The sequence below is a fragment of the Montipora capricornis genome, chromosome 4 (genome assembly GCF_036669925.1).
Source record: "Montipora capricornis isolate CH-2021 chromosome 4, ASM3666992v2, whole genome shotgun sequence".
Classification (NCBI taxonomy): domain Eukaryota; kingdom Metazoa; phylum Cnidaria; class Anthozoa; order Scleractinia; family Acroporidae; genus Montipora; species Montipora capricornis.
In genome coordinates, this window is record NC_090886.1 from 20,150,834 (window position 1) to 20,165,483 (window position 14,650).

A 14,650-nucleotide genomic window follows, 5' to 3' on the forward strand; every position below is an offset into this window, starting at 1 on the left:
TCCTTTGTGAAATCATCTCTATGGCATGGTTATAATATTATTATTGTCATTACCATTATCATTACTAGTCCAGTTACAGAGCATTTTCACTGATGAAACAAAATAAGCTATTTGCATAAAAATTCAGTTCCCAGAGGATTGGTGTGGAACACCAACATGGCTGCTGTGATGTCATGTGAAAACACTCTGTTAGTATCAGTATTATAAGACCAACTAGTTTAATTACATTCCTTGTTTTGAACCTGCTAATTAATTGCTAATGTGGCTACTTCAAAATTAACAATATTATTTATTGACAGCTTTTTATTTATATTATTATTTTACTTGTGATCATTTCTCTTTTTTAGGCTGATGTTGCCATCCTGGTTGTTGGTTCCAGCACTGGTGAATTTGAATCTGGGTTTGAAGCTGGTGGTCAGACTAGAGAACATGCCCTTCTTGTCAGGTCACTTGGTGTAACACAGTTGATTGTAGCTGTCAACAAACTTGATAATGTGAGTGGTTTCAACATCAGTATGAAATTAAAGTTGTACGGTTAATCAGGTACAACGCCATGGCTTTATATTGCAAGCTTGTTGACCAACATAATAATAATAATAATAATAATAATAATAATAATAATCATCATCATAATAATAATAATAATAACAAACTTTATTGAGCACTCTTTCATACAAACTTGAATCTTACATGTATCTGGTAAAAATAAGTAATAATAATAATAATAATAATAATAATAATAATAAATTTAATAATAATAATAATAATAATGTTAATAATAATAATAATAATAATAATACCAACTTTATCACAAACACAATGAAGAAATGGTCCATCACAATAGAGGTTAAGATCAATGAAAAGAAAGAAAGGATTGGCCCAATACAACTAAAACAAGGAATTCTACAAGGAGACTCTTTCTGCGTACAATTGTTTACACACAGTCTGAACCCAGTCGCCTGGTGGTTACGTAGCATAGAAGGGTATAAGTACTCGTACAACAAGCAAGAAAAGCTGACGCACTTGCTCTACGTGGATGGCCTAAAGACTTACCACAAGTCAGCACAGAAGGCACTACTAATAACCAAGACAACAAAGAGTATGTTTGAGGACATTGGACTTTTCTGGGGATTGGACAAGTGCGCAACAATTAACATAGTACGTGGTAAATTACAGACAAATGAAGAAAATGTCTCAATATCTGACACTGAGGAGCTCAAAGTACTAGACACTGACGACCATTATAAATTCCTAGGTAAATATGAAAACTCGGTCCAACTAGAGCAACAAGTCTGTAATGAAGCAACTAGTTAATATCTCTGTTATTTGGTCAAGCAATATCTCTATACCAAGAAAAGTACTTGCTACGAAAACCTTTGCTTTACCCACACTACAGTACCACATGTGGACAACCGATTGGACAGTAATCCAACTGAAAGACATAGAGATTCTCAGAAAGGAGGGAGGAATGCACCACCACGAATCCATCAAACTACTCTACCTACCAGAAGAACTATAGGGGGAAGTGGCATGAAAAGCATAGAAGACACGTACAAGTTGACAATAATCAAAATGGCTAATTGCCTTAACAACAACGATGACAAGAGAATTAAGTATGCAAGAACACTTGAGATGAATAGAATCACTCAAGGAAGAAGGTCAATATTAAAACAAGCAACCAAATACGCAGCAGAATACAACATTATGATGATACAGGCACTACAGTATCTGCAAGTAAAGACCCAACAGCTGCTACCGAGACCAAGACGATTACAACACCCTCGCCTACAGCGCTAAAAGAGCTACTGAGATCAAAGATCTCAGAAAAATACACCAAAGAAGCAGAAGAACACAAATGGCTTGGAGCTTACAACAACAAACAACGGCAAGACAAACAACTGTCTCCCACGGCAGCCAACCAAATCCTGAAAAATGGAAAAATATACCTGATATTGTCTACAGCGTAAACAAGACCATACGACAACAACTAATATCAACAAAGACATATCAGCAAAGCAAAGCATAGATGACCATCACAGACACCAATTGTAGAATGTGCCACGCGGCTACACGCGTGCTAAGTGCGTGCTCAAACATTGCCCAGACACTACACAACCAGGCACGACAGGATGCTAAGGCCGATATACCTCTGCTTACTGGATAAGTACAATTTCCAGGAAAGTGATCATGGAAAGCCATGGTACCAACAGAGCCTACCGCACGCAGTGCTTGAAAATGAGAAGGCAAAGATATATTGGAATGTGCCCTTTATCCTTGAGAAGCCACCGGAAAATGGAGCTAATAAGCCTGACGTGATTGTACATGATAAAGAAACCAATATCTGGACTCTATTTGAAGGCACAGTCTGCTAAGTAGACAAAATTGCGGAACGATTCAAAGAAAAACAAAATACACACAGAGTAAAAAAGTACAAGCGTATATCAAATCAATATTGTTTTCGACTTTCTTGGAGGACACTATGAACAAATGACACTGACAAGGAACTGAGTTACCTCATCGAACGCCGCCAGAAATGGATTTTGAGCCAGAATGTAAATATCGTTAAGACGTTTTACGAATTTATTTATGTGGGAAAAGGAATGTAAATTGATGTAATTAACTAGCTAAGATTTAAAATCCGCTGGTTGATGTAATAATAATGATATGCACAAAAGTAAATAGAATCTGCAGCTCAATTTAGCTCACAAGCTAAAATCAATTAAGTCTGTTTGAAAAATAGAATATTATTTTTCAGCTTTTCTGTTTATTGTTTATTTTGACTTTGAAGCTTCATCTCTCAATTTAACACTTTAAGTGTGAAACCTGCAAATGGGCCTGATGATGGTACCAAATATTCCTAACCCTACATTTAATTTATTTTAGTATGCATGTGAAGGAAGCTTGCAAATTTGTGCAATTACTTAACTTGGTACAGTATGGTATTGTGCCATAAATCCTTGCCCTCGGTGTTGTGAACTGTGGTAAAAGAGAGCTTTTTTTTATTTCAAGGTTGACTGGTCAGAAGCTAGGTACAACCACGTTGTTGGAAAGTTGAAACATTTTCTGAAACAAGCAGGATTTAAGGTATGTCGATTATTCACTCTTGTTGTCAAAATAATACATTTAAGTTGCTAGACTGGACTTTGCAAAACATTTTTTAACTGCCTCTTTCTTCTTTCCCGTATCTCCATTCCCACCCCACCTCTTACTCCCCTGAAAAAATAAAAAAAGATAATATTCACTGGAAAAATCTTCTCCTGTTTTGGCTTCACCTGGAAAAAGAAGCAGCTCTTATAAGCTGGCTATGACTTAATGTGGTGGCATTTTGTATTATTTGGCCACTGTTTTCAGTTTGGGTTGCAAGCTAGTCACATTGTATCTTACAAGGCTTGCTTCATCCCCATTTGATATACGATCCTAGTGCTAGGACGGTCATAGCTTTAAGAGTGATTTCGGTTACTCGTCAAAAGAAATGTCTTTATTGCTTTGATCTCGCATTACTGTGCTCGGTGTTTGGCCGCGAAAAGCTCTTCCCTCAACCAATCAGAGGAACACTATGTTGGTTTTGATTTAAAAGCCTTAAGCATAAACTTGTTACCCAATCTGTCTGAGTCGCGCCCAAATACCGGAGTGGAAAATCAATGTTCTCGTTAAGTTCTGATTTACTGCCATTCGGCTTTGTCTTTGGCAGATTGTTGAAATTAATATTGTCCACCTTTTCTCTCATAATATAATCTACTCTGTTTGTCGTCTTATACTGATAAGATAATCCACAAATGTGTATCAGAAGTTCGCATAGTTTATTCTTAAGGTGCCTCAGTTGTTAGAAGTATTCTTCACTGCTTTGGTCAAAACGTCGTTCAAATGTAACCATGCCTTCTGGTATTATTCTTTATCGAGCTTCCATTGATTGTCTTAACTAGGACCATTTTTGATTGTTAAATATTTGTTATTTAGGGAAGAAATAAAGGAAGTGGACTAAACATAAATTCAATGTACTCGGGGATACTCGGAAAAAATCCGAGTGTTCCTTTGCAGGAGTGGCACCAGCGACCTTCCGATGAGCATCCGAACTGTGAAGGTCGTAGCTTCCACTCCGACAAAGGAGCGCTCGATTTTTTTCGAGCATGCCCGTGTCACCATCGAAAAAATTCATGTTTCTTTCGTTTTATTGTCCAACGCCCCGATGTCGCGCTGCATCCTAATTTACCTTTCGTGTTCTTTTAAAGGCCTTTAATTGCTTTTTCTTCTACAGGACTCCGATGTTGTGTACGTTCCTTGTAGTGGACTTAGTGGTGAAAATCTCGTTGCACCCTGTGCTGAGCCTCTCCTCAAACAGTGGTATAATGGGCCAACCTTATTAAACACAATAGGTAACACATGAGGACAAGTTTGACGTTACTTTAAAAAAAAAGACGCATACAGTGAATACCCAACAGCGCCAAAAACCACTAATTCACTTGCACTCTTGCTCGTACAAATGTATTCTGTTGAGTCAGTGAGGAATGTCGTCTTCCCGCACGTTCCTGGAATGCGCATCCCAAAAGTGTAGCAAAAAACCGATTCCCCATTCCTTCTGAAACGTTCCTTACTATTTGATTTTTTTGAAACCAGAATTCCCACTTATCTCTCCTCGTTTTTTTTTCAAAATTTTAGCAGTAAAGACGACAATGTTCGGCTGTATTTTATAACGGCAAGCGTGCTACTTTCTTTCTTTGCATGACGTAGTGGATTCGTGTTTTGACACAGTTTTATTTTAATTGCAGACAATTTTAAACCTCCAAAGCGTGAACTTGAGAAACCGTTTAGATTCTGTGTTTCCGATGTTTACAAAGGTAATTTTCAATAAAATGGGGTAGGCAATTTATTGAAAGTTACGGGGGAGGAGGAGGTAGCAATTCCTCCCTATACAGTGCCAGCGCACACTATTGAAATCGGTACAGACAAGGGCTCATGACTAGGGTCGTGCAACAGGTACCTCACTTTGCTTGAGCACTTCTCGTGCCTGTTTTTAGATCAATGACGTCATTGTTTTCGTATTTAATTCAATGTAAAGTAACGGAGACATTGAGTGTTGATTGGCGGAAAAGCTGTCCCAAATATGGACGATCTAAGAAAACGATAAGTCCAAGGAAAGAAATAAGAGTTGTAAGCTCCTGGTAATGAGGAACTTGGATGAGTCACGATCATGGTCTCTGTGCACTTACCAGGGTATATAATTTGAAGCCAGTCTTTTCAAATTAGCAGGAGTCCTGGCATGTTTCAGAGAGGATACGGTTGGAAGACTGTTGTGGATACGAAATCTGAGACGTTTGGTTAAGACCTGCCGATTGCGCGTTTTATTTCATGGGGACTGCAATAACTTAAGGCCAACTGCTGTTAGCGCTTTGTTTTTTACTTGCCGGGCGCTAAAACTGGACCCTTTTTTTTTTACGATGCCAAGAGCTCCTATACACTTTTCCTATTGTTGAACCTTACTCCGTAATCTTTCCTTTGTAGAACTTGGATTTTTTCCAATAGGGAGGGAATCGCAGGGAAGTAAGGTCAACGTCACAATCTAGTGAAAATCTAACGTGCGATTCTTAACCCAGTTATTTTTACATAAAAGTTTGTTTCCGAACATTTCCGGATGGGCATTTGGCACGCTTGATCTAAAAGAAAATAGGACAAAAGTGGAGTGGGGGCCTATGGTCCCCCAGGGCTCTCCCTCTCCGCGCAACTTTCTTTAATTACTTATCTCTATTTCAGCTTTGTTGACTCTGTTTATGTGTGTTCGTTTTTAGGCATGGGTACCGGAATAAATGTAATTGGAAAATTAGAGGCCGGTAAGCTTCATAGCGGCGACAAGGTTGTGGTGATGCCGGCCGGATGCCAGGGACTGGTGAAAGGTGAGTGAAGAACCTCTTGCATGTAGGAGCAAGGAAGAGCGCTTTCATTCCACCCATGCATTTCGTGGGTGCATTTCCGTAGTCCGCGTCATTTGTGAATTGAGTTTGTTGGCTCTCTACTCTGCTTCGAAGACGGTTTTTCTCCGGATGCTACGGTACTCCCCTTCAATTGATTTGACTCGTAAAGTGACTTTGCCCGGCTATATCAGCTCGATGTTTCATAGAGTGCTTATTATATACTACAGAATCAATATCAATTGCTGCGGGAACTTATCCCAGGCACATATATCTGAAAGTCTAGGAAGTTATTCGGTGGTATTGATGGTGACGAATGAGCTTTGTGGTTTGAATATGGACAGAAAAGAATTATCCTTGATAAAAGACTTAAGAGTACTCTGTAGACTATAAGTATTCTTATTAAGATGAGTTCTTGTAATCCGGTTCAAAGCGCAGGAAAAACCGTGCAAACAACCAAGACTCTTTTTTGCTTTTTCGTCTTATTTGTTGAGGTGGTGTGCTGTTTTTAAACCAATCACTATGTGAACCCAATTGAAAGCCGTCTATTATTTATGTTATGGAAAAGTCTGGAAATTTGCAAACCAGTTTTCCAGACCTGGAAAAAGTCTGGAAAATAAAGATGAAGTCTGGAAAAATCGTAAAAAGTCTGGAGAATTTTTTGTTTTGAAAACTGAAATAAGTACTTTATTGCTAAGTGAATTTTTTCAGGTAGTCAAATCTTATTTAAAATTTCGTCTTTGGCGAAAATATTCAATCGCAGACCGAGAAGTCTCAGATCTCTCTTACGCCAGCACTGCATCGTGGTTACTGTATGTTCACAGTGCATCATGGGACAAACTATATATACTAAACTTGGGTCTGGAAAAAGAAATTAGCATTTTGGAAAAAGGCTGGAAAAAGTCTTTAATTTTGCAACCAAAAATCTGTGCGGACCCTGTATTAGAAAATATGTCATTTCTCTTTCAAAGCTCAAGCCAAGGATGTGATATTCATCGATCTGTTTCCTCATGTATTGTTGTGATCTCACCAGTCTTTCTCTCTCGAGCTGTCGAGGACACTCTCTCCAAAACTTTAATTAAATCAGAGGTGTGTCTTCGTTTAAATAGATTTTTCACTTGCACTTGGTTTGTTTCATTGTTATCCATGGTGATCATGCTGTTCTTAGCCACGTCATAAGTCGGTTTCTTTGTGTTAAATCTTTGCTGAGTAAGTGTGGTTAAATCTGAGAATGAAAGTGCCTTCTTTTTTACTTGCATCTGGTCGCAAGTCGCTCTTGTTTCATTTTCAGCACACTGCCTTTCTTCGTCTTCGTGTTGTTCTGTGTATTTGGGAGCTTTAGCAGCGGCTCTGAATGTGTCCATCTGTTGTTCGGGAAGAAGGTTTATCAATCTTGGCAATATGTCTCTTTTCACTGATTTTCCTGTGTTTAGATCCAAGAATGATCATATTCAGATAAGTTATTGGTTAATGCATCTTTGCATATTAATACATATTGATTAATGTATCTTTCTTTCCAGACGTTTCCTCCTTGTTATATGTAAACCCTAACCCTAACCGCATATAAGAACCTAGATTTTTCCAAGTTAGGCTAAATAGGGTCTTATAAAAATGGTATTTACAGTAGTTTTACGCTATCTAGGTTCTTAAATTGGTTTCCATAAGCGATATCTACTCTATGACAAGTGACTGTAAGGGACATATAATTTTTCTAGATACTTACAGTAATAACCGTAAAGCAATACTGCAGCGTAGTTTGTTCTAGACATGAAATCATTATGTAAAACTGTAACATCTAAAATGTACAGGCCCGCGAAGCTTGAAGGCCTATTTGCAATCAAATAATAGAGACCAGAATTCTCAAAATCCACATGACAAATCAAGGTCATTTTCTAAAAAACTAATAGGAACCTGTTAAATTTTTAGGCTGACCTGATTCTTATGTAAGGAGGGTCTAAAATGAAATTTTTAGCGTAACAGGTTCTTAAATTCTAGGTTCTTATATGCGGGTGTTTACTGTAGCCTAAAGGGCCACCGGTTGTAGGTTCTAAACCTATTCGAATTTTCCTACGTAAAGCAAATTAATTTTAATATCTCATTGGAATAGTGCCGAAAGAAGATAAGGGTGGACGTGGCTCTTTATTAGCGGTATTCTTCTGGTATCAAGCGGCTCAACGCTAACCAGCTTTAGTTAATGCGGTATAAGATTCTCAAGATTCCCAACAGGAGACTTTTCATACTGTTTGCGGCACAAACAACTGTAACACGTGGGAATCGTCATTTGCAGACTTCTCCGCGTTGACAAGTTTACTGATCCCGTATTGGAATTTAAAAAGCCCGAAAAGTGGCAGTGGTTACTATGCATGGTTTTCCCACTGTTTTAACCTGTCGAAACCCCTGTTTAAATATGATTCGTAGTGGACGAAAACCCAAAAGACAACTAAACTAAACCAAAACAGTTGATTCCAAGAGAACACGATCTCAGATGATTTCAAGAATCTTACCAGGATGAAGAGTTTGCGCCATCAGTTCGGTTCTCGGGTGTAATCTCACTGGACATTTTTCACCGTCAACAACCGTTTTAAGCTGTTCGACCACTTCTGGAAACTTCGTGCTGAAAGATTGAAAGAAATTGTTGATCACTGTTTTGTTCTTTGTCTAGAATCAGGGCTGTCTAAGAGCCCCAGTGATGGAGGCAAAAGTAAAGTTTACTTTATACGGGTTTCATTACCCTTCTGTTGGGAGTCTCACAGAATTTTAGTTTCAAGTGCTGGAAACTTAACGTTGTTTAAAGTCCTTGTTCAAGGAGACCTTAAGGTCGAACCGTTTGCAGATGTCATCGCATAGGCAGCACTTTCTCCTCACTCATTTAAAGACCCTGAGTGTTGGTCCGGCCGCAGTTAAACCCCCCACACATCCCTCGCACGGTAGTCGCTTTAGTCAACCAGTCAGCGGTTAACTCCCTCCATCTCCGTCGTTTTCCGGTGATAGCTGTTTATGACAAGTTGACCTGCAATGCCAGGGAATTGGAGTCGATATGCCACGAAAATGACTCGTTTTCTCTTTGCCGACTGTAGTGGCACAGCATAAAAGGGCAAGAGTAATGTGTAAATACATGTCTTTTGAGTTTTGCTAATGATTCTGTCTCGCTTGTCTCACAGCGGTGATCTTCATTGAGAACCCGATTCTTTGCAACCTCGTTCCCAGGGTCTCCATTCTCGACAAAGCGACCCTGGGAACGAGGTTGGATCCTTTGTTATGCTTTTAGGGGATAATAGGAGTCGTACATATGACCTTCCAATTACTTCTTTTCCATTCCTCCGCTCCACAATTCTATTTGTTGTATTTATCATGATCATTTCCTTATCCTAATTTAAATTTCCAAACCTGAAGTAAGAAGAGAACTTCGTAGGCTCGCGTTCCAGCCCTGTGTGTCTCCATTCATCAGCATTTTTGAATGCCAGGTTATCACGCGCTCCAGTGCTTGCTTTACCGCTGTACCGGAGCAGCTCAGCGCATTGCAAATGTCCCATTTTCTCTGCTAATATGAGTGGCGTTTCGTAGCGGTTGTTTCTCGGATCAATATTCAATCCATATTTCCCCATTTGATGAATAATCGTCTTTGTGATCAGAGTGTTCCCAGTCTTTGCTGCGTGATGCAAGGCAGTGTTTCCTTGGTGATCTTTATCCAACCAAGAGATTTCTCTCTCACAGATCATACACTTTACTAACTTTGGTCTTTGTTTGATGCATGCATAACTAAATACTGAAATGCCATACTTGTCCTTTTGGTGGACTCCAGCTCCACTGGCAAGCAAAAGACACCCCAGGGAAACCCCTAGGGGCTCATTATCCAGGTCACAGACGAGTTGCAATGGAGTGCGCATGCGTGAATCTGGTCTGTTTACATCACATCCCTTTTTTGTCAGGAAATGGACTTGAAGAGTATTGCAGCGACTTATGGCTTGGTGGAGTGATGGCATGTCTTCAAACCTTGGGGGTGATCTCTGGCTCTTTTAATTTAGCTGACAGTGTGGCTTGCCAAAACTGCGGGTAAAGGAGGCTATTATATTGTAGTTTTGCGAACATAACTCAACCGTCCCCCAAGTATCGCCTAACACGACAGACGTGCGAGAGGTCCAGTACGAATGCGTCACTAATAATTTTATTGGCAGCTGCCCAATACTATAGCGCACAATAACCACTCTGACGTGAACGAGAATGCGACATCAGAATATGTTTTAATAAGCTAAAGTCGGCGACGGTTGTTCACCCCGTGCCTCCTTTTTTTTTTTTTTTTTTTTCATGTTTTTACATTTCTTTGCTTTTGAGTTTTTTCCTTCCCAAACAACGATGTGAACTCCCAAATGTTGTGGTTGTTTGGAGTACATCTCAGCGGATAACAGTTTTTTGTTTTTCCCTGCTAACTTTAACAATTTAATCCCCGTATGATTGATACACATTTTACAAGCAGAACGATTTGGAGTCATGCCCAAGTGGTTGAAATAACGAAAAGTTATATTTTAAGGCGACGTTTTGTTAGCCGTCGTACGGTCGTTCTTGATGAAGTTCCCTTCTATAAAAGAAAAACCCCAGGAATCCTTGGTAAAAGGGAACAGGCCAGAATAGTTCAAAGTGTGTACTGCGTTATCTGTGAGATAAATCACTGTTGAGCGGATAATTTATTTGGATCCCTATGATAGTGTTTTATCCGGTGGATAGCGCCGTGTCGTGGAGAAATCACCCTGTAGTGGATAACTCAATTGGATTTGATAGTGATCTTATCCCTTTGACAATAATTTATGTGGTGGATAAATCAATACTCTGAATAGAGTAATAAATAGAATTTTATCTTCGAGTGCTGCAAGTATCTCTCACGAGTGAGCGAAGCGAACGAGTGAGAGATACTTTCAGCACGCATTTGGGCAATTTGGAGAGTGCGCTATATAAATAATAAAGTATTATTATTATTATTATTATTATTATTATTATTATTATTATTATTATTATTATTCGTATCCCCAAGCGGCCATGTAATGTTCTGTTTATTATATAGATATTGATGAAATGTCTAGATGTAAAACAGCTTGTTTTATTCAGTTTCGAAATGATGAAAAAATGGTCACCAACCGCTAAAACACGCATTTTGTGTAACATAAAACAAGATATGAAAGTTATGAAAAAAAAATCATGATAATGTCAAATTTTGCAATAAAAATGTTAATGTAGTAGAGAATTATATTAAACCACAATTGGATAGCGCTTATCCGTTTGATCGTGATTTTTCCGGGAAATTACTCTTCCCACCTTTCAGACCGACCCAGGCCAGCCTCCAGTTGTTCGAAGGGAGGATCGCGCTATCCACTGGATAGTGTTTTTCCGCTGGAGAGTGATTTATTCGGTGGATATTGTTATCCACCTTTTGAACAACCCAGGCCAGATGTTTACAAGGTGCCAAATTTTGTGAGGCAGTTTTTTAGTCATTAATCTAATTATTGAAAAAATTAATTTCGTTAACTATGGCCGTCATGGTAACGAAAGTTTATGAATCACTTGAACAAGAGGAAGAGTTTCCTACACATGCATTTCCCTTTGAATCCAATGTTTCAGTGGTACAGAAGAAACGTCTTGGACGAAGTTCCTCATTAAAATCGTTTGTAATGAAGTTTACTTTCACGTTGATTAAATTGGATGTTTCCTGTGACTGAAGTAAAAGTTGTGTCTCGAGTAAACTTAATACGATGGACGCGATGAAGTGTTTTAAATTAAAATTTCATTTGGATTTGCCTATACAATCTTTTTTTGCCAAAGAATAAAAAGAAGAATTAGGAAGAAGGAAAAAACGTCCAGGCCCGGGTTGCTCGAAGAATGATTAGCGCTAACCAGCGTTAAATACCATGGAAACCTATAGGTTAATGCCAACCAGGCTTGGAACAACCGGCCCAGGCCGAGATTAACCAAAATTTTATGAACATGCGATAAGAACATACCTGAAAGGTCGTTGTTTTGTTCATTTTTAAAGAGTACAGTGTTGTAGATTTCGTCATGTTTCTTTACGAAAAGTATACATCTGAAAAGACAATGCAGCATATTTTGAAAATATTTTCCCTATGATGTTCTATCTAAATTCACTGAATACAAAAATTTTAGCCGGCATTTTGTGGATGTATAATAAATTAGTCTTGTTTTGTTATTAGTCTTTATGCTTCAATTCAAAGAGACAAACCTCTCTTGAGTGATTTAACTTGGATTCAGGAGTGTGACTGTGATTACTGCTGTGTGCCCAGTTGCTGGAGATTTCTTTCCGATAGTAGTGCTTTCCCGCAGTGTATTGTCCGCATTACTGTTTTAATCAGGTGTTTGTCTCGCGCTGTTTTGGTTGTAAATACCAATGAAAAAGAGATTTTTACTAGTTCCTGAATTCTCTCAAAAAGCCTTTGAAGAGGTTTTCAGTTTTACACAAATAATAATAATAGACAGTCACTGATGTCTTTCTTCGTGGAAATCCAGTGATTACTACCTCTGCTGTCAATTATTGATGTTTGCAAAAATCCCTTCTTTCTCTTTGTCCTTACATGTTTACTTTCTCCTTTTCAATATCGTAGCTTCCTGCTATGTTTTTTTGTATCGTTTACCATATTTCATTTTATTTATAGCCTCATACCTTGGTAAACGTCTAACGATAAAACAGTTTTAGTTTAATTTTGGAAATCACGTAGCCCAACAATTATTGTTCCTATTTTGTGTATTTGTATTTTCGTTTAATATTGATAATTTTCGTCCGGGTGGTAACATTTCACTTGTTTTGTTTCACTGTTTATTCGTTTTTCGTCCTTAGCTTTTAATATTCACGATGAACCTGTACAGTTAGCATGCGCGGGTGATCACGTGACCCTGACATTGTCAGGACTGGACCTGATGCATGTTGGGTAAGTATTCACAGAACACAATCAAAAGATCAAATGTTGTGCCCAATTCAAATCTCCCGGGGTTAAGATTCTTTTTGTATTGTATTTGTATCATAATGTATCATTCACATTTTAATAATTTGGAAAGGAACAAAGTGTTTTATTGCCAAATGGTTTGATGAGTTAGCCGATTTTGTCTATTGATAACGATTTTGTATGCTATGCTTACAACAACAACAACAACCAATTTTTATTTGCCTGAGATAATAGAAACAATTACAGCGTAAAATAAATCAACTAAAATAGGCAAAAAAACTACTCAGAATAGAAACAAACTAAAACGTGCTGAGTATTTGGTTTACGAGGAACTGTTGTTTTCGTTTTTCAATTTAAGCTATTTTCACTGAACCTGAATTCATTTTACCTCGAACCTCGCGCTTTGTAAATCTACAACTGCCGAAAATTTGATTTTAATCACCACTACAGAAATTTATTATCACTCGGACAAAAAAATTTTTGTAAGCTTTAAATCGTAAACATTGTAACGGTTAATTTATGGGAAGGAAGCACACATACCAAGATAATAAGTCAAGAAATGCTACAACTCTAACTGTAGAAATTTCATATGGTTGCTTGTCCATGTAAGGTAATTTTCCCTCCCCTACGCTCGCAGACATCCACTTTTAGTGCTTTAATTAAAATTCAATTAGTTATCTTCTGTTAATTCTTTCGTCAGCGTTGGGAGTGTTTTATGTTCTCCAAGTTCTTCAATTAAATGTACAACAAAGATGAAAGCTCGCATTTTAGTATTCAACATCCGTATACCCATCACTAAAGGATTTACGGTGAGTTGATTTTTAAATAAACCTAACGTGATGAATTGGACTAGGTAATGAATGGTGTTCCTGTTTGCCATCATCTATCGGCTTACTATGTAGTGCAATAAGGAATTACTCAACACCTGTGCCTGTTGCGACACTTCGTTGCGAATACATAATATAGGGGAAATCGCAGGTATCGGATGCAGAGCTGAGTAAATATTTTAGGAAAAGCATTTCAGCTTTTCACTTCAGTGATTGTTTAGGTTAAATTGTTAGTGCTTGTCTTCTTATTTTATTAGAAATCGTTCAGTGACTTGGCCGATTCGCTGACTCTTCTTGATATTTTCATACTTTTCTTGTTCAGTAATGTTCCCTTGCGCTTAAAAAAACATCTAAGATTAAAACGAGTCTGCTTCATGGAGTTTTCGCCTTTGTAAAATAGCGCTGGGTTTGATTGGTGAAACCTTCATTCAAGTGGGCCGAGACATCTCGATTCCATCAAATTAAGTTCTTGACTTTTATCTCGGCAGGTATTATTTCATTATAAAACATTGAATGAACCCGCTACAATCAAAAGATTATGTAGCGTTTTACACAAGAGTACAGGGGAAGTTCTTCAAAAGAAACCCAGGTAACTACCTACCTTTAATTTGGGAGTTTAGGCTCACCCTGCTTGAAATTCATGGATGACGTGACACAAAGGAAAGTGACACCCGAGCAAATAGAAAGATACCGGGAACAAATGAAATGAATGTATATACTTAAAGCGCGGGTTATAGACGAAGACCAAAAGGGGGAAGTGATCCTCGCTCTTAACTGGAGAATTTAAGTAATTGCCTCTTATAGACACCAGAAAAATTCAGGTGGCTTGAACAGGATTCGAACCCATGACCTCTGCGATACCGGCGCAATACTCTACTAACTAAGCTATGAAGCCACTCAGTTGGTAGCAGTTCAATTTGTTGGCATGTATTCCCGTGAAAGGACTCGACGAATGAAATAAATGTATCTATCATTC

At 38.2% G+C, this 14,650-nt stretch overlaps 2 protein-coding genes across 2 annotated transcripts in view; one reads left to right on the top strand and one right to left on the bottom strand.

Moving 5' to 3' along the window:
* LOC138045738 (HBS1-like protein) overlaps positions 1-14,650 on the top strand; it is a 49,020-nt gene that overhangs the window by 25,761 nt on the left and 8,609 nt on the right. The window contains exons 12-19 of the mRNA XM_068892343.1: positions 348-494; positions 3,010-3,084; positions 4,256-4,373; positions 4,767-4,835; positions 5,784-5,888; positions 12,742-12,832; positions 13,548-13,656; positions 14,163-14,263. Coding sequence (XP_068748444.1) covers positions 348-494; positions 3,010-3,084; positions 4,256-4,373; positions 4,767-4,835; positions 5,784-5,888; positions 12,742-12,832; positions 13,548-13,656; positions 14,163-14,263 — 815 coding nt within the window. The remainder of the gene's footprint in view (positions 1-347; positions 495-3,009; positions 3,085-4,255; positions 4,374-4,766; positions 4,836-5,783; positions 5,889-12,741; positions 12,833-13,547; positions 13,657-14,162; positions 14,264-14,650) is intronic.
* Positions 6,574-12,392, bottom strand: LOC138045739 (uncharacterized). Its single transcript, XM_068892344.1, has 5 exons — positions 12,130-12,392; positions 11,894-11,973; positions 9,291-9,950; positions 8,408-8,517; positions 6,574-7,326 (listed from the first exon to the last, which is right to left on the bottom strand). Exons 3-5 carry the CDS (start codon positions 9,884-9,886, stop codon positions 6,896-6,898), a joined length of 1,137 nt encoding a protein of 378 aa, XP_068748445.1. The 5' UTR covers positions 9,887-9,950; positions 11,894-11,973; positions 12,130-12,392; the 3' UTR covers positions 6,574-6,895.

Coding starts and splice junctions, on each gene's coding strand:
- LOC138045739 (XM_068892344.1), bottom strand. CDS start 9,886: ATGCCATCACTCCACCAAGCCATAAGTCGCTGCAATACTCTTCAAGTC. Junction 8,518..9,290: donor AAGTTCTCTTCTTACTTCAG/GTTTGGAAATTT, acceptor TCAATCTTTCAG/CACGAAGTTTCCAGAAGTGG. Junction 7,327..8,407: donor GGCGCAAACTCTTCATCCTG/GTAAGATTCTTG, acceptor ATCTAAACACAG/GAAAATCAGTGAAAAGAGAC.